Source organism: Staurois parvus, unplaced genomic scaffold (genome assembly GCF_062004578.1).
Source record: "Staurois parvus isolate SC_StPar_1 unplaced genomic scaffold, SC_StPar_1.0 ptg000071l, whole genome shotgun sequence".
Classification (NCBI taxonomy): domain Eukaryota; kingdom Metazoa; phylum Chordata; class Amphibia; order Anura; family Ranidae; genus Staurois; species Staurois parvus.
In genome coordinates this window covers 9,073,798-9,097,500 of record NW_028317867.1, presented here as the reverse complement: position 1 = coordinate 9,097,500, position 23,703 = coordinate 9,073,798, and the positions used below count along the sequence as shown (strand labels likewise).

Below are 23,703 nucleotides of genomic sequence, written 5' to 3'. Positions count from 1 at the left end.
CTTCAATACCAGTTGGGAACTCTGCTACCATGTTGGATCATTTCCGTGGCTTTTTATGCTTTCATGTTTGTGAATATGTTATCGCTTTTTTACACTTGTAAATAAATCTTGGATAATGTGCTAGGTGTCTGCTCCCCCTGTGCGCTTCTTTTTCCAGCAGGTAACCGCTCCATGTGGGATTAAATCCAAACATCCACAGACATCTGCAGTCAATGCCAGCCTGTTATTGCTTTGCACAGGCTGAGCAGCCACAGCTATCCACATCTACCAGAATCCTAACCACAGGAAAAAGTTGGATTCTTGCCGCAGCTGTGAGTTTAATTTTATGATGAAAGAGTCCTATGTTTTGTACAGTTCAATACTGAGCAAGCTTTGCTTTGTTTACAGTTAAATATGAAGAGCTGTATTGCTTCTCTTTCAACCCCAAGCTGGACAAGGCAGAGCGAGAGGAAGGCTGGAGGCTGATTGACTTGAGTGGAGAGTACAGTAGAATGGGGGTCCCCAAGAGCCTGTGGCAGCTCAGTGATGTTAATCGGGACTATCGAGTAAGTGTAATGTTGGGGTGACCATTACCAGAATACTGTTGGGGTGACCATTACCAGAATACATCTGTTACAGCTCCTTCTGGAAGAGATAAAGTTGTCCATATACAGTATGTGTTCTTTAGTAGCTGTCGTGTTAATCTGTTCTGGACATTCTTTGGTCTGTTTGCAGGAAGCACATTATGAGCATGCTCACTCATTACCACTCTATCATTTTGGGTGGGAAAGAAATAGTGCAACATTTTCTTTGCAACTCTCTAGATTTAGAAATTCTGCAGTAATTGAGGATAACTAGATTTTTAAGTCTAACATTTTATGGTTGGATTTCGATGACAACTGTGTATGTTAGTTTAAAAAGTCTGACAGCATCAGGAAGATCATGGGGCAAGCAGCAAACAATAGATCGGCTAACTCACTAATTCCTTCTTTACGGAAGCTGGTTTTCCAGAGTCTTCCTCCGATAAGTGCCAAAACGTTTTGTTTTGGATAGCCCGGTAAGAGGCATTGCTGTCTGTTTCTCCGTAAGGGCTTGTTTAAACATAGCATAAAAAAAACCCTGTGGTTGAGCGCCTCCCCTTCCCAGTCGCTACCCCCTATAGCTGAAGAAGCAGCAGCCAGAGGTGTACACATGCTGCGGACTTTGTTTCGCTTTTGTGGCTCTGGCAGGAACTTTTTTGGAGGGAGGGGGGTACCCACCACACGCAACCCACTCCAAATGAAGGGGGCCACTTTGACACGCGATTCAGGGGGTTAAAGCAAGCAGTGAGGAGGCAAAGAGCAAAGCACATGTGAATGATTTAATCTCGCTACCTGTGACAAAGTGAGGAAGGATAAAAAAAAATTTTAGTTATAGGGATGCACCGAAATTTCAGCCACCGAAACATATTGGCCGAAAGTAGCCCTATCAGCATTTGTGGATAGGAAAAATTTTAGCTGATACAGGTGCTGATTACAGGAGACTGTGTGTACTGCAGAAAGGCAGGAGAGGAGCAGTGTATACAGTGACTGGCTGTCACTATAGGTCAGTGCCGATTTTTAAATGTAATTACCAGCTTTTTATTTTTTTTCCACTATAGCTCATAGAATTAGCTGTCACTTTCCCCCAGGCTACAAGAAACCGTTTCTTTCTCCGAGTTAAAAGAAACATTTCCTTTTTAGTTTCTTTCCCGCGATAAAAGAAACAAAGTTTCCTTTAGCTCCGGGGAAAGTGACAGCTAATTCTGTGAGCTATAGTGAAGAAAAAAAAAGCCGGCAATTGCATTTAAAAATCGGCACCGACATTTAGTGACAGCCAGTGAGGGAGCCTTTTTGTATACACTGCTCCTCTCCTGCCCCCTCCTTGCACACACTGACCCCCACTCCCTCCCCCTTACAAAGAGGACCTGTCACTCATATGCTATCACATAGGGTACTATTAGTCTCATATGTGATGGCAGTAAAATCATAAGTTTAAAAAGTACAAAAAAAAAAAAACATGAAAGTAGTAAAAAAAAAAAATTGGAGCCTCCCCACCCCCACATACGCAGACATTTCAGTTCGGTTTTCGGCCACATGCATTCTGTATTATCGGTATCGGTTTCGGCATCAGAATTTTCATTTCGGTGCACCACTAGTAAAATATCACCAGGGCTGCTCCATCAGTCCATCTCTATTTGAGAGGGTAGGTGAGAATGGTAAAAACACTTGCATATTTGGCAAGAGGAGCGTCCCTGTTTGTGTCTTTATATGAGGTTAAAGATTGCACTGGACAAAAAGTTTCACACCCCTAAATAAATAAAAATAAAAGCTTTGCAAATTTTTTGCCGATGTATTCTCTGCTCTACATATCTCCCACTGTAGAGCACTTTTTTTGATCAAACTGCTTTTCCTAGTCTGTCCATGGCTCATCGGCGTGATCATGATGGATTCCAAGGGAAGACGTGAAAACCACAATCCTGTCCCCTCCTGCACACAAAAACCCTGGCTTAGATGGCCTGCTGCTTGTATGGTAGAAGGCCAGTATAGATTTTTAACCCCTTATTTACTAGAAATGTTTCTTGAAGCATATGATAAGGGAAGACTTCCCAAATCTATGTGTGTTAGGCACTGATAGTGTTTATAGCCAAGGATGGCAAAGACCTAGAGATGTGAGTCATTGCAGTCAGTGCAGATATTAAAAACCTTGCGAAGAAATTATCATGAGGACCAGGTAATGTCTTGCACACCCTTATCAAACAGACTTTAGCTTTAGTACCCACACTAATATTAGACGTTTTAGATTTCTTTGTGTTAATACAGCAGGTAAAATAAGTATTGAACACATCACCATTTTTCTAGGTAAATATAATTCTATAAGTGCTATTGACATGAAATTTTCACCACATGTTGGTAACAACCCATGCAATCCGTACATACAAATAAATCAAAACAATTACGTTCAGAAATTATGTGTAATAAAATGGAATGACACAGGGAAAAAGTATTGAACACATGAAGAAAGGAAGGTGCAAAACGGCATGGAAAGGCAAGCCACCTATCAGTAATTAATTTGCACTGACAAGGGGCAGGATTGCATTCTATCAGCTGGTTCAGTCTCAACTGATGGCCTATAAAAAAGGTGTCTAATTACCAAGGTGTCACACAAGAAACATTTTGTGATGGGTATGGGGTAAGGGCTCTCTCAAGACCTTCGCAACCTTATTGTTGCAAAGCATACAGATGACAAACCTCAAAATTTCCACTCACCTGCTCACATTGGGCGATTGGAAATAACGTGGGGGTGAACAGGCATGCACTGGCCATTTGCAGATGTCGATCAGACAGCTGCAGCCGATGGACATGGAACAGGGTGCCTGCACAAGGGCGGACTAACCATTTGCGCACGCAGGCACCCAGAGGCTGCCTAGGGCCTGTAGGGGGCCCTATGAAAGGCTCATGGACGGATGGGGAGGGCCGCAGAGTGGATTGTGCAAGTGGGCTCCATGTCTAATCAGGTGAGAAGAGAGAGAGACTGACAGAGCGTGAGGAGGAGGACACTTCTTTGACCGGTAAGAGAGGGTGTAACAGTGGGAGGAAGGGAGGAGAGCTGTCTGTGCCCGCAGAGCTGAGAACCAGAGTGTGACAGGCTAAGAGAGCCTTAGGGGAGACCTGTGTGTGTGTGTTGGTGTGTGTGTGTCTTTGTGTGTGGTGGGTGTTCTCTCTTCACTTTATGTAGTAGGGGGACCCTGTGTGTGTTCTGGGAAAGGGGGGGGAGGGGGCATTGTACCATAATGGAGACCATGTGTTCTAAGAGAAGGGTTGTGTGGTCATTATAACCTCACATTATGGGGGGTTGGGGCCGTAATTGTGAGTAGCAGACACACTGATCACCCCCCTCTCTTTTTCTATCGCCCCCTTCTCTCTCTCTCACCCCCTGTCTCTTTCACACCATGGCAGGGGGTGAAAAGGGGGGTAGAGGACATGACTGTGAGGAGGAGGGCGTATGAAGGGGGATATATATTTATTTTTGTGACTTTATTTGGCATAACACATTTTAACATTTTATTGAGAGAATTTATGAGGACCTGTTTTAGGGGTAGAATTAGGGATGAGACAGGATAGGGGTTGGGTTGGGCTATCTGGTGGCGAGTAGCTCCTAAGGCCTGGCTAGTAGCTCAGGGCTTGAAATTTGGAGCCCTGCTGATGGCATTGGTTACAGAAGGATTTCTAAACTTGTGAATTTACCTAGAAAAATGGTGACGGGTTTAATACTTATTTTACCCGCTGTATGTTTAACACCTGGCAGTGTCTGGGAATCTTGTTTAGTAGTCTTCATGGATATCAGGAATGCATTTGATTCTGTGTGTTGGTATTAACTTTAACCATGCATAAATTAAACATGGGAACTTCATTTATAAAATAAATTACAAAATTTCTATATATGATGAACCTATGGCAAGGATATGTACAAATGCGGATATCTCTGAGGCTCTCCCATACCAGAAGGGTACTTGCAAGGCTGTCTCCTTTCTTTGTTACATTTTGCTCTTTTTCAAATACCTTTTTATTAAAGCATGCTGTTACAAAACAGTTTGGCTCTCTGTGCAATACTCTAAAAGTGTGTTTTTGATAAATCAATTTTTGTTTTTTTGTTTTTTAAATTGGAAACACTCTTACCAACCAACTGGTCAGTGCAGCTTTGCCTATGCATAGATTGCTATATGATGATAGTGTCTGCCCCCAGAATATAGTAAAATCTTAGGTCCATGGTTGCAGCAACCAGCTGCTACTTCTTAACATGTCTTAGAGCAAATTTAAAACTTCAACATCAAATATCATGCTATCACACTGTCTCAGGGAGAATATATGGTAATAGGTGGGAGGGAGGGTTGTATGAATGGTTCAAATACATGAATGTCAATTTGCCTGTCTCCCTTGTACTGTACTCTACAAGTCCTTCTTCTTTTTTTTTTTTTTTTTTTTTTTTACTTTTAAAAATTTAAACAGTATACTTTACGGTAACCAAACTGGTTTGTATAGTTTGATGCAACATAATGTTTTTTTTAGGTTTGTGACACATACCCTACTGAACTCTATGTTCCAAAATCTGCTAGTGTGCCAATCATCGTTGGAAGCTCCAAGTTTCGTAGCCGTGGTCGTTTTCCTGTTCTGTCCTATTATTATCAAGATAATGATGTAAGTGTTTTTGTAATTTAGGATTATAAGGTCTGTTCCCTCTGTCCTCGTGGCCTACTTTGTAAGGGCACTTCCACCTCTTAAATATTTAATGCATCACTTTATCTTTTCTACCAAATGTATTTTTGTGGAAATAATGGCTTTCTTTTCCTAATCGGAAGATGGCAATCTCTGAGGTTGTACATGCTTTTATAGGGAATCTACTATCAAGTTGAAGCTTTTTTTTTTTTTTGATCAGTTTAATAAAAAACTGAATACATGTCAATAATTTTCAATTTTGTTTATGTGTAATGTATGTATATGGAGATCACACTTGCTTATAACAAATATAAGCATTGCTTCCTGCTGGGTAGTCAGATCAGTACTTGTTATTGTCTCTCTACAAGGGTATGATTTAATTTTTTTAAAATTCAAATATACACCCAACACACCTATAGAGTCCTTCTTTTTTTTTTTTTTTTTTTTTTTTTTAAAGACCATGTTAATTTTAGTTTCAGACTTTACACTGCCCATTTATAGGAATAGTATTCCTATAGGCCATCTTTGCACAGTACTTTTTTTTTTTTTTTTTGTTTTCTTGCAAATTGATTCTCAGTGCTAGCCTGTTAAATTTCTTAAGTACTCCAGTGGTAAGTTAATTCCTAGTTCTGCCCAAGTTCTGTAGCCATAACCAGGGTAACAGTGTCCACTTCCAGATCACTTTTCCAGAATGTAGTGTCCACTAATAATAGCGTCCACATCTGCTTTGTGGATGAGTGGATCCTCCTGTGGGAATATTTTGCCTCTGGAGTTGAGTAGTTTGTGAGGCAGGTGATTCTAAATTAGTGACCACACACAATTGTAGTTTCAGTTTTGGGTGAAGTTTTGAGGTTTGGGTGACTTTAGACTTTAAACAGAACTTGTCAGAAGTATGGCAACTGCCATTGCTTTTTGAAGGTGCACACTTCAGGGTCATCACTCATAGTTATTCTTTGCTATGTAGTAGGTCACTTACTTGGTGCTGAGACCCCTAATATCCACATAATCCTTCAAGGTCCATGACTAACTTAGTAATAAAGCAAGGATAAATATGACCTCCCCAGGACATGCACCTTCAGAAACCGGTCAGCAATGACAGGTCACATTTTTCTCTCTTGAGAGCCTTCTATTGAACATAATGAATGATCATTAACAGAAGTACATTAAAGAAATTATGAAAACCTGTTAATGTGCACCACCATTACTGATCTGCAGGGAAATTTCCTCTATAAGGTGCTCAACTTTCTTTAAAGAGGAGCTTCAGTCTCCTGTGTAAAAACTATAAAAGTCAGCAGCTACAAAAACTGTAGCTGCTGACTTTTAATAATTAGCCGCTCATTTGTCTCATGATCCAGCAGTGTCCTCACCCCAGCCGGTTTAATCTCCTCTTGTCTGTCCCCAAGTGATGGCATGTTAACTGTGGGCACCTGGTTGTGGCAGCTTGTGGCTTCACAGCTGGGTGCCCCATGCGCATGCACGAGTTGTGCTGCACATTATGAATGGTCCTGCAGTCTTTTGGGACCTCTCACATTTCCCAGAAGACTGCGGGGAAGAGAACTTCCGCTTCTGATTGCCTAGGTGGTTGGAGTGGAAGAGGGAGTAGGTACCTGTCCAAATCAGGTACCTGATAACCCCTGCCCATTTCCCAAAAGTGCCATTTCTTTAGCAGGAGCGGGGGGGATGCCTTAAAGCGAAACTTCCCGTTTTGAATGGAGCACCACTTTCACAAACCCGTTTTATGACGAGTGCTGCGTCATGTATACAGATTCTGGCCTCAAAGACCCGTTGAGAAGCAAGAGGCTCTGCTGCACTAAAGAACAATGAACATCTACTAGAGGAGGTGGCCTGAAAACTGCTCAGTACTGCTGTTAGAACAGCTGAATCGTGAAGGTTCTGAGTGTGAAGAACCTGAGTAATATACATGGGAATGTCCTGTAAATAAGTGTTCTGCGTTCTACATGAAATATTATGAAAACTTTACTGTATAATCCAAATGTAATTTTTGTAAGATAAATGAACGATCTGGCTTCCATTGCTGGACAACACAAGCAATGGATCTGTCTTCCATTGCTTGTGTTGTCAGTGGCCCATCTCCTTCCTATATGTTTATCTTAATTCCCAGTATAGAGGCAGATTAAGTGAGGTACTGAGGCTTTACTTTGGTGACATTGCTGTTCTGCATGTTATTTTTCTTTCCCTGCAGGCCTCTATATGTCGTAGTAGTCAGCCCCTGTCTGGCTTCAGTGCTCGCTGTCTTGAAGATGAACAGATGTTGCAGGCGATAAAGAAAGCAAATCCTGGCAGCGATTTCCTCTATGTCGTTGATACACGACCAAAAGTAAGTCAGCTGGAATTTGTATTCATTACAGTGGCCTGAATAATTTCTAATAAGCTTCATTTAGTTGATGAAACTGTCGGCAATGGAAAAAAAAGACAAATTCAGTAAAAAGATGATGGTTTAAAGTGTTACTGAAAACGCAATGGTAAAATCAGTCTGTGTATTATTATTATTATTATACAGGATTTATATAGCACCAACAGTTTGCTCAGCGCTTTACAATATAATGGGAGACAATACAGCAACTCATACAGTTCAAAACAAGAGGGATAGGAGGGCCCTGCTCCTTGGAGTTTACAATCTAGGAGGGAGGGGCTAGTGGTACAAAAGGTAGTAACTGTGGGGGATGGACTGGTTGAAAGAGTAGAAGATTCCATTATTAGCTGAGGGCAGGATAGGCTTCACTGAAGAGAAAGGTTTTCAGAGATCGCCTAAAAGTGAGCAGAGTGGGCGATAGTCTGATAAATTTGGGTGGAGAGTTCCAGAGGATGGGAGAAGCTCTGGAGAAGTCTTGGAGACAAGCATGGGAGGAGGAGATAAAGGAGTTAGAGAGTAGGAGGTCTTGTGAGGAGCGGAGAGTACGGTTTGGGTGATATTTAGAGACGAGATCGGTGATGTAATTTGGGGCAGAGTTATAAATGGCTTTATACGTTATTGTTTAATGTTTTGAACTTTATCCGTTGGGCAATTGGAAGCCAGTGGAGGGATTGGCAGAGAGGGGTGGCAGATATGGAACGGTTAGTAAGGTGGATGAGTCTGGCAGCAGCATTCATGATAGACTGATGAAGGGATAGCCTGCGATTAGGTAGGCCAATGAGGAGGGCGTTACAATAGTCAAGGCGAGATATAACAAGGGAGTGAATAAGTTGCTTAGTGGTTTCCAAGGTTAGGAACTGGCGTATCTTGGAGATGTTGCAGAGGTGAAGTCTACAAGATTTGGACAGTGAATGGATTTGGGACTGAGAGGACAGATGGGAGTCTAGGATTACACCTAGCACCCTGGCATGAGGGGAGGGACTGATGATTGTGTTATTGATCTTGATGGAGAAGTCAGGGGAGGGGGCACGGGCTGGGGAGAATACTAAGAGCTCAGTTTTTGAAAGATTGAGTTTGAGGAAGTGGCGTGACATCCATGCCGATATGTCACTAAGTAGGTTAATGATGCGAGAGGAGACTGAAGGGGTGAGGTGAGGGGTGGAAAGATAGACTTGTGTGTCATCAGCATAGAGGTGGTACTTAAAGTCATGGGAGTTTATCAAGTGACCAAGGGAGGAGGTGTAGATAGAGAAGAGAAGGGGTCCAAGGACAGAACCTTGAGGGACCCCTACAGAAAGAGGGAGTGAAGAGGAGGAGGCAGTGTTATAGTTAACGCTGAAGGAGCGCTGCGATAGGTAGGAGGAGAACCAGGAGAGAGCAGAGTCTCTGAGGGCAAGAGAGTGGAGTTTTTTGAGGAGAAGGGGATGGTCAACCGTATCAAAAGCCGCAGAGAGGTCAAGTAGTAAGAGTACGGAGTACTGGCCATTGGTTTTAGCAGTTAGTAGATCATTAGTGAGTTTTAGTAGGGCAGTTTCAGTGGGGCAGTTTCAGTGGAGTGTAGTTAGCGAAAGCCAGACTATAAAGGGTCAAAAAGGTTGTTGTCGGTGAGGTGGGAGCTCAGGCGATTGTAGACTAAGCGTTCTAGGAGTTTAGAGGTAAATGGCAGCAGGGAGATGGGTCTTACGTTGTTCAGGTTGGTGGGTCCAGGGAGGGCTTTTTAAGTATGGGAGTGATGTGTGCATGCTTTAGAGGGGAGGGGAAGGTACCAGTGGAGAGGGAAAGATTGAAGATGTGAGGGAGCATAGGATGGAAGAAGAGGGTGACCGTAGTAGTTGTGAGGGGACAGGATCCAGGGGGCAGGTAGTGAGACGGGCTTCTGAGAAAATCTTTGTGACCTCTTCGGTAGTAGCAAGGTCAAAAGAGGAAAGTGTTGAGGGAGGTTTAGTATAAGGTATGCTAAGTGGGATGGATGTCTGTGCAGTGGCGATGCCCCTACGAATTGCGTCAATCTTGTTTTTGAAATGATTTGCAATCTCGTGAGCAGTGAGTGAGGTACTGGGTGGAGGTGGAGAAAGTAGAGAGTTAAAAGTAGAGAAGAGACAATGAGGACTGGATGACAAGGTATTAATAAGAGAGACAAAGTAGGCTTCTTTGGCAGCATGAAGGGAGGAATTGTATGTTAAGAAAGCAGATTTATATAGGGTGAATGCTTGTTGAGATTTGGTTTTACGCCACAATCGCTCCAGCGCACGACTATGTTGTTTAAGATTTCTGGTGTGGTCAGTCTGCCAAGGTTGTAATGGTTGGGGCCTGATGCTTGTTGTTAGAGGAGCAAGTGACTCTAATGTGGATGAAAGCGAACTGTTGACAGTAGTGGCCAGGTCAGGGCAGGACAGGGGAGAGATTCTGTCATAGGAAAGGAGCAGGGTTCAAGTTGTGAAGGTTTTTGCAGGTAATTTTTTGCTGCTTGGAGGGATAAGTGTTTGAAGACGAGGAGACTGTGAAGGTGATGAGATTGTGATCAGGGAGAGGAAAGGGGGTGTTTGTGAGGTTGTAGGGAGTGCAAAGATGGGAGAAAACAAGGTCTAATGTATTCCCATCAGAGTGAGTGGAGGACTGTATACATTGTGCTAATGCAAAAGATGAGGTTAAGTTGAAGAGTTGGGATGTAGCCGGGTTGTTGACATTAATGGGGATGTTAAAATCTCTGGGTGGTTCAGAGGAGAGAAAGTAGGGTAGCCAGGTGGAGAAATCATCAAGAAAGCGGGACACGGGTCCATGAGGCCGATAGATCACTGCAATCTTCAGAGAAATGGGAGAAAACAGCCAGATGCAGTGAGTCTCAAAAGAAGAGAAGGATAGAGAGGGAGGGTTAGGGAGGACTTGAAAGGTGCTCAGTGGGGATACAAGCAAACCAACTCCACCACCTTTCCGACCACTGGGTCTGGGTGAGTGGGTCCAGAGGAGGCCTCCATAGGAAAGTGCTACGGGAGAAGAAGAATCTGCTGCTTGAAGCCAGGTTTCTGTAATTGCTAGTAGGTTAAGGGAGCGGGTGACAAAAAGGTCGTGGACAGAGGTGAGCTTATTACAGACAGAGCGGGCATTCCAGAGCACACTTGAAAAAGGGAGGGTGGTTTTTGGGAGCACGGGGACTGATATTAAATTGAGTTGATTGCAGCTATTCCCGGAAGAAAGAGGATGCCTGGTGTGGGGGTGAGATACTGGAGGACCAGGGTTTGGGGAGATATCCCCAGAGGTTAGGAGAAGAAGGGTGAGGAAAGTAAGATGGGAGCGGGATGTTCACGAGTGTACATGCCTTCCAGGCCTGGTGTTTGGGTCAGCAGGAGAGTAAAGTATCAGCAGGAGGTGATGAGAGCAGTAGTAGGGAGATGGTAGCAGTGAGTATGAGATGAATAAGTTTTGGGGTGGAGCAGTTGGGTAAAGAAATGAGATTTTGGGAACGCAGGATAGTAATATGAAAAGGAGGAGTAGAGAGGACATATTACAGAAGTACACAGAGTGGGACTCAGACTTGTAGGAGTTGTTTCCCAGGGTGTTTGTTTGCAGTCCATCCAGCGCGCAGTAGAGTTTCTTGTTGTCGTATCTTCGTGCTGCTTGAGTTATCATGCTTTACTTCAACTGCTGTGTTCAACTGCTTCTTAGCACTCCATCAAAAGCAGCACTCACACACAAAACAGCACCCCATCTGTGACTATGCCCCCCGTTCTGTGACCACCCCCCCATGAGTCGAACAGAATTAATAGGGAGATAGTCAAATGAGCACTCTTCTCCACCCCAATTAGGAACTGATAAGGATCACATGAATTGGGGGGGATGTTTCTCAGACCAGAGTGGAGAGAGCTCATAGCAGCAATTTACCTGTGAAAAGAGGAAAGCCATGATTAGACTGCTGTGTTCATCTGCTTATTGGCACTCCATCAAAAGCAGCACTCACACAAAAACAGCACCCCATCTGTGACTATGCCCCCCAATCTGTGGCATGCAGTAAAGCATGCTTATTATACTCACTGTGGAGCCTAAGTGGTTAATCCCAAGTATTGTGTAAAAAGAATGCTTGATCCTGTCTTCTCTGATCCTCCCCTTCTACTGTCCCCAATCCATCTGCTGACAGAACAGAGCCTTGGGGGCAAACTGTACATGCTCAATTTGGTTTGTATTGCTAGAGTTTTGTTTTTTGGTGATCAGCACAGGGCCAATCGGCACTGTCCAGACAGAGGGTCAGGGATTATGCAGTCTCATAGGACAATCGGGGGGAATGAAAACTCCTCCTACAAACGTTAACCAGTGCTCTGCTGGACACTGATAGAAGTCACAAGACTACTGATGCTGAGTGCTGATGAGAAAAGGTATTTAGCAGTTTATATTTACTAAAATAATTTCCATGTTCTGTGTACTGTGGGGGACCAGATATAGTGAATGTAAGGTCCTCGGTTTAGTAACTCTTGATAGTACAGTTTTAGTAAAACCAATACAGTATAACACGTAGTATATTATATTGCTATATTAACAGTTTTACAATTCAATGCCTTTGTTCATTTCAAGTCTATCATGATTTTTTATGTCTGCCAAAAATGCCATTGCAAACTCCTGCTGTTGTAATTTTGCTTCTTGCATCTTCTAGAAGCCTACTCAACATTTTAGATCCCCTCAGACAGATTGCTGCATGGAATATGGCACCTTTAGGATTCTCTTGATTTGTTCTAATTGGAGTTTTATCTTTGGTGAGATGTCTTTACGGGATAGTTTACATCTGAATAAATGCCATGGGTTCAGTTTACTACAGTGATAATTTTGTTATAATTAAGGCATAACTCCGCACTTAGCATTCAAATAAAACATTTGCAGCAAGTTCATTGGAATGGCCTATCTAAATGTCTACAAAACAGAAGCAGGCAAGGGGTATTTTCTTTAAAGTTCATTCCTACTCTAGTGGTGCTGGTAATAATGCAGTTGTTCACCACTGGGTAAAATAGGTCCAAATAAATGACATCAAGTAATCTATAGTCTGTACAAAAGTAAGCATTTTTTACTTTTGCTGTATAAAATTCATAGGCTTATGATAGATATGTCAAAATGAGATTTCTGGGCCCCTTGGAAGAGGGTTACTACTTCATTTGTGCTCCTCTTTATATAGTACTAACACATCCTGTAGGTTTTAACAGAACTGTTTCTATCATGTCCTGACCCCTTCCAAGTGAGCTTACCATGTAAATATGACAGCAGCAGTACAAACAGTGGGAGTGTGGCAAGAAGCCAGTTAACCTGCCTGGATAAAACTCACACAAATGTATAGGCTCAATGCAGGAGTGAGGACATTAACACTGAATAAATTGCAGGCCATTTACAATGGAGCAACAATGCAGAAACTGAGATATCTAACTGTGTTGCACAGCTCCTTGCCACTGGAACAAAAATGAGACCATGAAACAACAGAAGGTAGTTTGCTTTTATTGAGGTCATTATCCATTAAAGTGACTTTAAAGGCTTTTTTTTTTTTTAAAATAACAAACATGTCATACTTGCCTACTCTGTGCAGTGGTTTTGCAGAAAGTAACCCTGATCCACCTCTTCTCCGGTCCCCCTCTGGCTCCTGCCGAGTGCCCCCAGAGCAAGTAGCTTGCTATGGGGGCACCCGTGTGTGCTTGCTCCTGAGTTGCTGCTCTGTTTGTCCACTCAATCTCTCCTCATTGGCTCACTGGCTGTTATTGACAGGAGCCAGAGACCCCAGAGAGTCGCTGCTCTCATGCACATCGCTGGGTCAAGATGGGGCTCAGGTAAGTGTTGGGGGGGGGGGCTGCTGCACACAGAAGGTTGCATGAAGGTAAAGAACCTTTAGGTCATCTGTGTGTTAGAAAATGTTACTCTCACTAAAGGGTCTATTGACACGGTTGCAGTGTGTTAGCACATGCATCACGCTGCATGTTAACATTAGTTTCATTAAGGGCAGTCTATTCAGATCCATAGCTCTGCTTAAAACTCGCCTCTCTTATACATGGGTGCCGGCCACTATAGTCCATCTCCACTCTCCATGAAAAATATGAAAGGATGTATCAGCCGCACTCCACTCTTGGTTCCTCTGACCTTATTTATTAATAGTGAGTGACTTCATGCAACAATGTCTCCACCCGACAGCCAACCTTCCTTGACGCATTTCTCCATTCCTGGTTGGCTCCAAGGGTGGGAAGACAGTGGACGCATCAAGAAAGACACTGTTGTATGCAGTCATCTCAGTGACTACTAATAAATATGGTAAGAGGAGCTAAGAGTAGAGTGCAGCTGATATGTCCACTTATTTTTAGGGCAGCCCATGCATTTGAAAATCATGGGGGTTTTAAATGCTTTTTTGATCATTTCCCACACATTCATAAATGTTACTTTTCTTTTTTTTTTTTTTTTCAACAAACTAGTTTATGCAAATAGTTTGCTTTGTGTATACTGGTCCTTTAAGAATCCAAAATGATGTGTCCCTATATGACTCTCTAGCTCCTCCTCCATATTTAATGTATGCTCAGTGCATCTTTACCTAATATTTAGTATATTGCTCTATTAAATAAATTTTTTTTATTTTCTGGGTTTTTTTATGTATGTTATAATTAATTTATTAATTTTAAAGTATATCGTATCCCCTAAAGCAGGGGTGAGCAACTGTGGTGCTCTAGCTGTTGTAGAACTACAAGTCCCATGAGGCATTGCAAAGCTGACAGTTACAAGCATGACTCCCAAAGGCAGAGGCATGATGGGACTTGTTGTTCACCAACAGTTGGAGGGCCACAGTTGCCCACCCCTGCCCTAAAGTTCTATTTTCTTGCTATTGGAATAGATCAGATCGTAGTATGCTTAAAGTGTATGTATAGCCAAAACGCCAAAGTGAGAGGAATTCAGGGTCACACAGATCGATGAAAAATTTAGCACCTTGTCCCTTTGACAGAAGCCAAATAAACAATCGGCTTCTGTCGAGTGAGGGTGCCCATACAGTAGTCAAAATTCAGCTGGTCTAGCAGAGACAGGGAATGGGGTATGGCCAGGTTAGTGTGTCCAGCAGATTTGGATTTTTTGCTGTTTCTTTATTTATTACACATGAACGTGTGGGTTTGTTTATTTATTTTTTTATTTTTTTAAATGTGCAGTTCATTTACATAACCTGGAGCAACCAATCTGTCAGCAATCACCTGTAGGTTGCAAACTAGGGAGATTAGTTTATGCAGATTTTGATAGAAATTCCCCGGTTTTATTTTTTTTTTTTTTATTGATGAAAATATTTTTCTTTTAATCTTTACAAATTTCACTTTATATTAGACCCAAATCGAACTATGGGAATCCCTGCACCACCCAGGATAACAGAAGGCAATTTTATAAATTAACTGAGCCAGATGGAAAATTGTCAACCAAACAGTCCTATCAGATACAGTCACTGTTCAACAGCACGGTTGTATTCAGGCAGCCACAGGTGCCTTGGCTATCTGAATACTATAGTGGGCAATGGTATGAATGGGGGATTTCAATTTATTTTCTCTTGTTCAGTCCATGGGTTGAATGCGAAAAAATTGAGCTTTGTATGGCTACCTTTTATTGTATAGAATTATGTGTATGGAAAATGTTTGTACATAGCTTCATGCTGTTCCTTGCAAGGCAGACTGAAACAATCGGTGGATTATGGCCCTCCTGGTTTAAAGAAGGTCCAAATATTTTTAATGTGAAAATGAGGAAGAGAAAAGTTAGCAACGTTACGGATTTATAATATCAATAAAGTAAGAATTAAAAGAACACCGTGCCTCCATCTAGCGGCTGAGAGCAGCACATACGGTATAAAAGATTTCTTCCCTTTAATGACTACCATGCTTTGTTCCATAGAATGTGCTGCCACCTGGTGTTTTCTCTGGTTTGTGCAGTCCTATAAAAAAAAAATAGGCAATTTGCTGAGCTGGATAATGATTGAATTTGTAAAGAAGCTGCAAAGTGAATGTGGTTTGCAGTATCTTCACTTACTGGTTTTCCGGTTGAATTTAGCCAGTGATTTGCGACATATTTTCAGTCTGCCAAACAGTAAATAGGAGGATTGGATCTTGTTAGCTGGGAATTAGAGAACCAAAGTGGCGAATTTTGGCAAAAGCTGAGGATGGACTGGAGCACAGCTGGTCAACTTCCAGAAAGGGAGAGGCCGTATTGCGCCATTGTCCTTTTTTTTTTTTTTTTTTTTCTTTTTTTTTTCAGCAGTGGGTTTTCTCAAGTTCCATTTGTGCTGATTTTTCCATGAAATGCTGGAGCTATTACTGCAGTGGGGAACTTTAACCTGTGAGAAAACATTAATAAATACAACATGTTGTGAAATGTAGAAACGGAAAAGAATGAATCATTGGGAATTTGTATAATTCGGTATCTGAGCCTAATCTTGATTTATTATCCAGGGAGCTTCAACAATCACGTCTTTCTCTTGATGGGCATCTAGAGTGGGCTAAAAAAAAGTATGTTTATTTGAAGTTCCATCTGTCTCTGAATAAAACTAAAATGACAACACATGATTGACAGAAATTTATACCAGAAGATTAGCTAGATTAGCCATTTTGTTCTGTGAGTGCAATGGGATGAGCTAAGTACAGTTTTATTACACTGCCCCTTGTCACTGGTCTACAATAACCCCTTGATATCTCTTTATAGCTGAATGCCATGGCAAACAGAGCAGCTGGCAAGGGCTATGAGAATGAGGACAACTACTCCGACATCAAGTTTCAATTCATTGGCATTGAGAACATCCATGTGATGAGAAACAGTCTCCAGAAGATGTTGGAAGGTAAATCAATTTGCACATTGCCTTATTTGTTCAACAAGAAATAAACTGATGGAAAGGAGATGCAATATGCATGTGAAATGACAATGACTTCTGTTTACTGGAGTGTGCAGAGAATTCCGTTGTTTGACAGAGCAAATAACTGTTGTGTTATGTTCATTGTCTGCTAGTACACACTGACATAGACATAGAACATTAGGGATGAGGTTCGGGTTCACTGCTACCATGGTTTGACATTTGTGGTCCGAGCTAATTAATGTGGAAATTTTAAAGACTGCATATATACAGTGTGTATATATATGTGTGTGTGTGTATATATTTTTTTTAAATTATTATTATTGTTTTTTAATTCAACCATAATGCACTACCTAATCTTTAAACTGTGGTAAACTTGGTTACAATGGTGAATGTATGGGCTTTATGTGCCAATCCCCTTACTATTAAAGAGTGCGTTTTCAGCAGCCATTTGTCAATTTGTATTGGAGTAGTTTTATGAAGAGTTGACAGTCGGTGTAGAAGAGTGTTAGTTGATATGCATTGCTATATTGCACTATATTGCTGTGGATTGCAGTGTAGTGGGCTTACATATTCCTGTGTACTGTTTCTCCCCACCACCATTACCAGCTCTTTCCACCTTAAGGTCTATTACGGTGCTCTTGCAGTGTAAAGATGCCACACAACCTCCGCTGCCAAATTTCTGTTTGATGCAGTGTAAATCCTGTGTTGCACTATGAAGTTTGCTGCCTGTTCTGGTGCTCCTGCACCATAAAGGTGCCACACAATGTTTACCCAGCTAGCTAGCTGCAAATTTCTAATCTTTTCTGCAGGGTAAATCCCACGTTGCACCTCAAAATTTCCATCTTGTTCCAGCACTGTAAAGGTTCAACACAACGTTTCAGCAACTGGACCTCAGCAGCTAAATTTATATTTTTTTAGTAATTTCTGCTTTGTGTCTCACTTCTAATGTTGGACTTCAGTTGCCAAATTTCTAATGTTTCCTTCAGGGAAAATCATGCATTTGCCCCAAAGTTTGCAGCCTGTTCTTGTGCTCCAGCATTCAAAAATATTTGTGGCTAAGGTCTTTCAGATAATGCACCATTAAAAAAAAAACAGTTTAGTCTCTCCCTCTTTCTATGATATTTTGGACTAGCTAGGTTGCTTATATACCGTCCAGCCACTGAACAATATTTGTGGCTGTTGTGTCTCCTATAATAACTTTTATTGCAAAATAAATCCTTCCTTGTCTCTTTGTATGTACTGCCAATTCAAGTGCTTGCTTACTGCCCTGACGCTAGCTAATTTCTAGAAAACACTTAACAGAAGTCTATATTTTTATTGTTTTGGGAATAATTGGGGATACAAGGATAAGGAGGGTTCAGGGAATGTGGGTTTTTTTCTGCACTGTGTTTTCACATTTTATTCTACTTTTAAGACCATGCAGCGTACAAACTAGTTTTGAACTGTTTTGTCCCTTCCCAGTTTGCGAGGGTGATTGTTTGTTTTAGCTTATATTTTTGTTCGGATAAACTTTCGTATAGGTTTTTGATCACTTGTGGTCGCTCCCTCAGCTCCCCCTAATAATTACTTGCGCCCCATCTCAATCCAGCGAAGTGCATGAGCGCCTTGCCTCTCCGAGGACTCTCCCTCATTGGCTGTTACAGCAGCGGAAGCCATTAGCTCACGCTGCTATTGATTACATCCAGTGAGAGAGAGGAGGTGGGGCTGAGCTGTGTCTCTGTGTGTGTGAATGGACATGCAGAGCAGCTGCTCAGGGGTGAGCCTTCGTGGGTGCCCCAAGAGCAAGCTGCTTGCTCTGGGGGCACTAGGCAGGAGGGAGGGGCCAGGAGCGCCAACGGGGGACCCAAGAAGAGGAGGATCAAGGCTGCTCTGTGCAAAACCACTGCACAGAACAGGTAAGTATGACATGTTTCTTTAAAAAAAAAAAATGTAATATCACTTTAATAGTATTCGCTGGTAAGTTTGGGTTTTATTAATTTTAAACAGCATTAGAAAAACCTTTGATGGTGAACCTGTGTTTTTCCGTATAGAGTTCTGCTCACCAGTTTGCATACCCTGGCAGAAATTGCGTAATTTTGGCATTGAGATTGAAAATTTTACTGATTATGTCAAAAAAACTGTTTTTATTTAAGAATAGTGATCATAGAAAGCCATTTTATTATCAAAAAGTTGTTTGGCTCCTTTTTTAAATCATAATGATAACAGAAATCACCCACATGGCCATGATCAAAAGTTTACATACCCTGGAATGTTTGGCCTTGGTACAGACACACAAGGTGACACACATAGGTTAAAATGGCAATGAAAGGATTATCTTTTTAAGTAAAAAATAAGTTCACTTTTTTTTTCTTTTGCAGGTAAAAAAATGTGCATTTATTATTTTTGTCTGCAGGAGCCTGTAAAGCAGTTCACCAGCGATCAGCAGATCACTGGGGCCATGCAGGTCTCCTGCAGATCTGTCAGTATATCTGCTTGCCCGTACGGGATGTACGAGCAAGCAGATACACGGACAGGAAGAATCAATGAACTGCCACAGGACTCCACAGCACGATGGTAGTTTATTGAGGGCTACATGCTGACAGTCCCTAAGGTTGTTGGGAGTTGTAGTCTCTCATTCACAAAAGACTGAATGAGTGATGCAGCCGGAGCAGGTATAGCCCCTCCCAGCCACGCTTTTTTAAAGAAGGATCCCCACTAGCTGTCAAACTGGGGGGTAGTGGGAACCAGTCTGATTGTAACGTGTTACGAAAGGTGAACCTATCCTTTTTAAAGGTTAAAAAGTTAAATTCCTACATCTGTGGCTTTTTAATTTGCAATTGGGGTCTGTGTATAAATAGTCAAGAAGTTTGTTAGCTCTCACGTAGATGCATTGAGCAGGTTAAATACTGAGCCATGGGGAGCAGAAAAGAACTGTCAAAAGACCTGCATAACAAGGTAATGGAACTTCATAAAGATGGAAAAGAATAATAAAAGCTATCCAAAGACTTGAACATGCTAGTCAGTACTGTTCAGTCACTTATTAAGAAGTGGAAAATTCAGAGATCTTTTAATACCAAGCTAAGGTCAAGTAGACCAAGAAAGATTGTTCCGCAACTGCCAGAAGAATTGTTATAAAGGAAAAACTCGCAGGTAACCTCAGGAGAAATACAGGCTGCTTTGGTAAAGGACGGTGTGGTTGTCTGCAGGAGCACAATACAACAATACTTGAACAAAAATGAGCTGCGTGGTTGAGCTGCCAGAAAGAAGCCTTTATTGCGCCAATGCCACAAAAAAAGTCCGGTTACAATATGCCTGACACCTTGACAAGCCTTACAGCTTCTGGCACTCTGTATTCTGGAGTGATAAGACCAAAATAGAACTTTATGGCCACAACCATGAGCGCTATGTTTGAAGAGGGGTCAACAAGGACTATAGCAACAAGAATACCATCCCGTTTGTGTGGTGGTGGCTCACTGATGTTTTGGGGGTGTGAGCTCTAAGAGCACGGGCAATCTTGTTAAAATTGATGTCAAGATGAGTGCAGCATGTTATCAGTAAATATTTCCAGACAATTTGCATTCTTCTGAAAGCTGCTCATGAGACGCTCTTGGACTTTCCAGCATGACAGTGACCCTAAGCACAAGCCCAAGTTGACTTTCCCAGTGGTCACAGCAGAAAAAGTTGAAGGTTCTGGAGTGGCCATCAGTCTCCTGACATTAATATCATAGAACCACTTTGGGGGGAATGCCAACATGTGGTTCATTCAAGACGACCAAAGACTTTGCATGACCTGGAGGCTTTTTGCCAAGATAAATGGGCAGCTATACCACTTGCAAGAATTAGAGGCCTGATAGACAACTATTACAAAAGACTGCTTGTTAAAGGGGGCAATACACAGCATTAAGAACTAAGGGAATGCAGACTTTTGAACAGGGCTAATTTAATTTGTTTACTTATTGCCATGTTTTGTTTTATGATGGTGCCATTCTGTTATGAAATACAGTTGAATAACAGAATAAAGTTAAGAAATAAAAAATGTGTTTTGCCTGCTCATGGTTTCTTTAAAGTAGTACATACTGTATATTACCAGTTCTCCAAGGATATGCAAATTTTTGAGCACATCTGTAGGTAAAATAAACAAGCTCACATAAATGTATCCCTCCTTACCATACTGCTTATACATACTTTCCCTTCTGTCCCCCACCACCCTAATCACCTACCAGAGCAAATGGAACAAACACAGTGTAAGCTCCAAATTGTTCTGCTCCGAGGTTACAATGACTTCCTCCTATCGTCTCAAACAGGTTTCTCAAAAAGCTGACATGGATGATCTTTTAGCTATCTGTAAGTGGAGTGTTCTTCCCACTTACCACCAACGTAAGGGATATACTTTAGACAGCAAAGGAACATTCTTTCCATTGACTGACTATTACTGTAAGAGGGCCCTTCTTCCACTGACAACCGATGTAAGGGTGTCCCCTACCCAATAACCATTACTCTAAGGGGACCCTTCTTCACTGACCACTAATGTAAGGGGACATTTTGCTGACCACCAGGGTAAGGGGGCAATACACTGACCAGCAGTTCAAGGGAGCATTTCCCTGAAATTTGAAAGTTACTCCAAGGGTTCATCTATGTTAAGGTTTTGAAAGACTGAATTGCTAGGTATCCCTCTTCAAATTGGGCAGCTAAATGGAACAGAGAAGGAATGAGAGGAAGGAGAATATGAATAGTGGATGAGATGGGTGGATTGGCTAGCTGTTGAAGTGAACCTGTGTGGGTTTTTTTTTTTTTTTGTCCTATATGGACAGAACACAACTTTACTTTATAGTAAACCTCTGTTTTGAGAGAAATAGTGAATCTGGAATTGTTGGCCTCCTCCTGAAAATACTAGTTGCCTGGCTGTTCAATGGCATTACTACATTCTGAGGTACTAATTCAAAACAATCCACAATAGTTAGATCGAAGTCAGAGCTTTATCTGTTTACTTGTTCAAGATACATAACCTAAACTATTGAAACAAGGGGGTGAGCATGACATCCATTGACAACGCGGATAGTAGTGAGGCCTAGATTGTGGAACTGAGGTTCAGTGTCTGTTAAATGGGAGCTACTACTATCCTCAAAAGTATGATAACCCCAAATATTCAGTAACGTAGTGAATAAAACTGTGTAAAAGTGCTGCATAAGTTGACGGCACTATATAAGTACCTGTAATAAGTAAATTCACCAGAGTGAATGGCAGCAGTTGAAATTAGTAGTAACAGCAGTTCCCACACAGTATAAAATGTTTCCATGTGAGTGAACGAGAATTAATTCCGGTTCATTCACATGGAAACATTTTACACTGTGCGGGAATCGCTGTTACTATTTATTTACACTCTTGCCATTCACTCTGGTGAACAGAAGAATCTCCTTTTACACTGTTTTATTTAGTACATGACATCCAGGCAACCAGCATGTTGAAGATAGAATGGTCAGCAATGGCATCCTTTGTTTTGTCCTTGAGTTGTTTCCTTTCAGCTAAAAGTAAACTCCTTGCCAGAAAAAGCGCAATGCCCAAACTCCTGTATATGAATTCAAGCCTATTCAAAGGGTCACGTTGTCTCTGGCTCTCAGTAAAATTGTAACAAGTGCTTCATGTTTTAGAGATATACTTACAGTGAATAAGTAAATAAGATATGCTTTTATTCTGGTTCTGGCAACACTATCTTGAGCAGGAACAAGTATGCATCCAGTGAAGGCCAAACTGCTGACCTACATGCTTGTTAATGATAATTACCTGGAATTGGAAACCCTAATTGATTCTAGGTTCCACATGGCAGTGTGCTTCCAACTTTGGAATATTTTCTGTGAACTCATGCCTGAAATGTGTAACAGAGCAGTATTAGCCACTCAACAGAATTGTTACCAGGGTGTGCCAAGGGAGCAGTGGCATAAATAACAAGGAGGGAATGCCCAGATAAACACAATGGTGGAAGGATATTATATCTTGATTGATGGAGGCTTCACCTCCCTGTTATGTTAATACACAGGCTGAAGGGGTGTGACATAGCCAGTGGCTGGAATGCATCCACCCACATGTTGTTGCCAAAAAATAAAGATCTGATTTCAAAAAGATATTTGTATTACAATTTAAAACAGTTTATTGATATTTATATTTTCTCCCATATCCAAAGGCTGTTTGTTGTTTTTTATTTTGAATTAAAACATTTTTCATTTCAAATCAATTCGCTAAATTACTAACTTTGTTTCATTGCATTCGTAACAAAATTTGTTTAGTTTCATTTGTTAGTTTTTGACCGGATATGAATTTTTCCAGTGGATTCAGAGTCTTTTGGATTGATTTCGATAATTTAAATTCAAATTCATTGTGAAGAATAGCTGGTTCCATTCGAATTTTGAAAGACTTATATTCTTTCTATTCTTTTCTGTTCCTTTTCTATTGTGTTTTTTATTTTCTATTCTTTTAGATATTAGAATTTCGGAAGATGGCTATATTCTCTTTTATTTTCTTTTTTACTTTCTATTATTTTCTATTGCTTTATTTTCTGTTCTATTCTTTTCTATTTTGTTTAATGCTATTCTTTTTTTTTTAAATAAAAATTTTGGAAGACAGCTATATTATAAAACTAATACACATAGTTTTTGAAGGAAATCAGCAATAGTCTGCAAAATGTTTCTAATTTGTTTTAGAGTTCAATTCGCATTTCAGACAAAATTTCATTAGTTCTGATTTATTTACATTTATTACTAATGTAATTTGGAAATTAGGATACATCCGAATCTCCGAATAACAAAAATTTTGTCCGGATTTCATTTCACAACAAACCGCACATGTCTAATTTTGAACGTGACCAGCAGCAATGGACTAGAAGCTACTCCTGCCATTGTTTTCCAATAGACAGGCTGGGAAAGAGCTGGGTCATGTGACAACTGTCTATTGATGAGGAAAAAAAGGTACTTTTTAGATTTTTTTTTTCTTTTTTTTTTTAATAAAATAAATACAGTGCCATCATCCATGTACAGAAAGAAATGGGATTATGTTAATTAGTGTGTGTTTCGTATCACTTTAATTAAACAAGCTGCTGCAAGTAGTTATTTGGCTACCATGCACCACTGCACCAGATTGTGCACACTCCAGTTTTAGTAAATCAACCCCTATGTGTTTGTGTATGCATCTGGCAGGGATGTACAATATATATCGCCCGACGCCCAGAACATGTAGTTCCAGGTGCCAGGCAGGTAGTGTTGTCGCTTTTTTTTTTTTTTTTTTTTTTTTTCTCCTGTAGCTCTGAGGGCAAGCAGCGGGGT

General features: G+C 41.2%; 1 protein-coding gene across 1 annotated transcript in view; it reads left to right on the top strand.

Annotated features, from left to right (window-relative positions):
- MTMR7 (myotubularin related protein 7) overlaps positions 1–23,703 on the top strand; it is a 72,805-nt gene that overhangs the window by 13,000 nt on the left and 36,102 nt on the right. The window contains exons 4-7 of the mRNA XM_089669314.1: positions 388–545; positions 5,067–5,195; positions 7,417–7,551; positions 16,264–16,396. Of these exons, the coding sequence (XP_089525440.1) occupies positions 388–545; positions 5,067–5,195; positions 7,417–7,551; positions 16,264–16,396 (555 nt within the window). The remainder of the gene's footprint in view (positions 1–387; positions 546–5,066; positions 5,196–7,416; positions 7,552–16,263; positions 16,397–23,703) is intronic.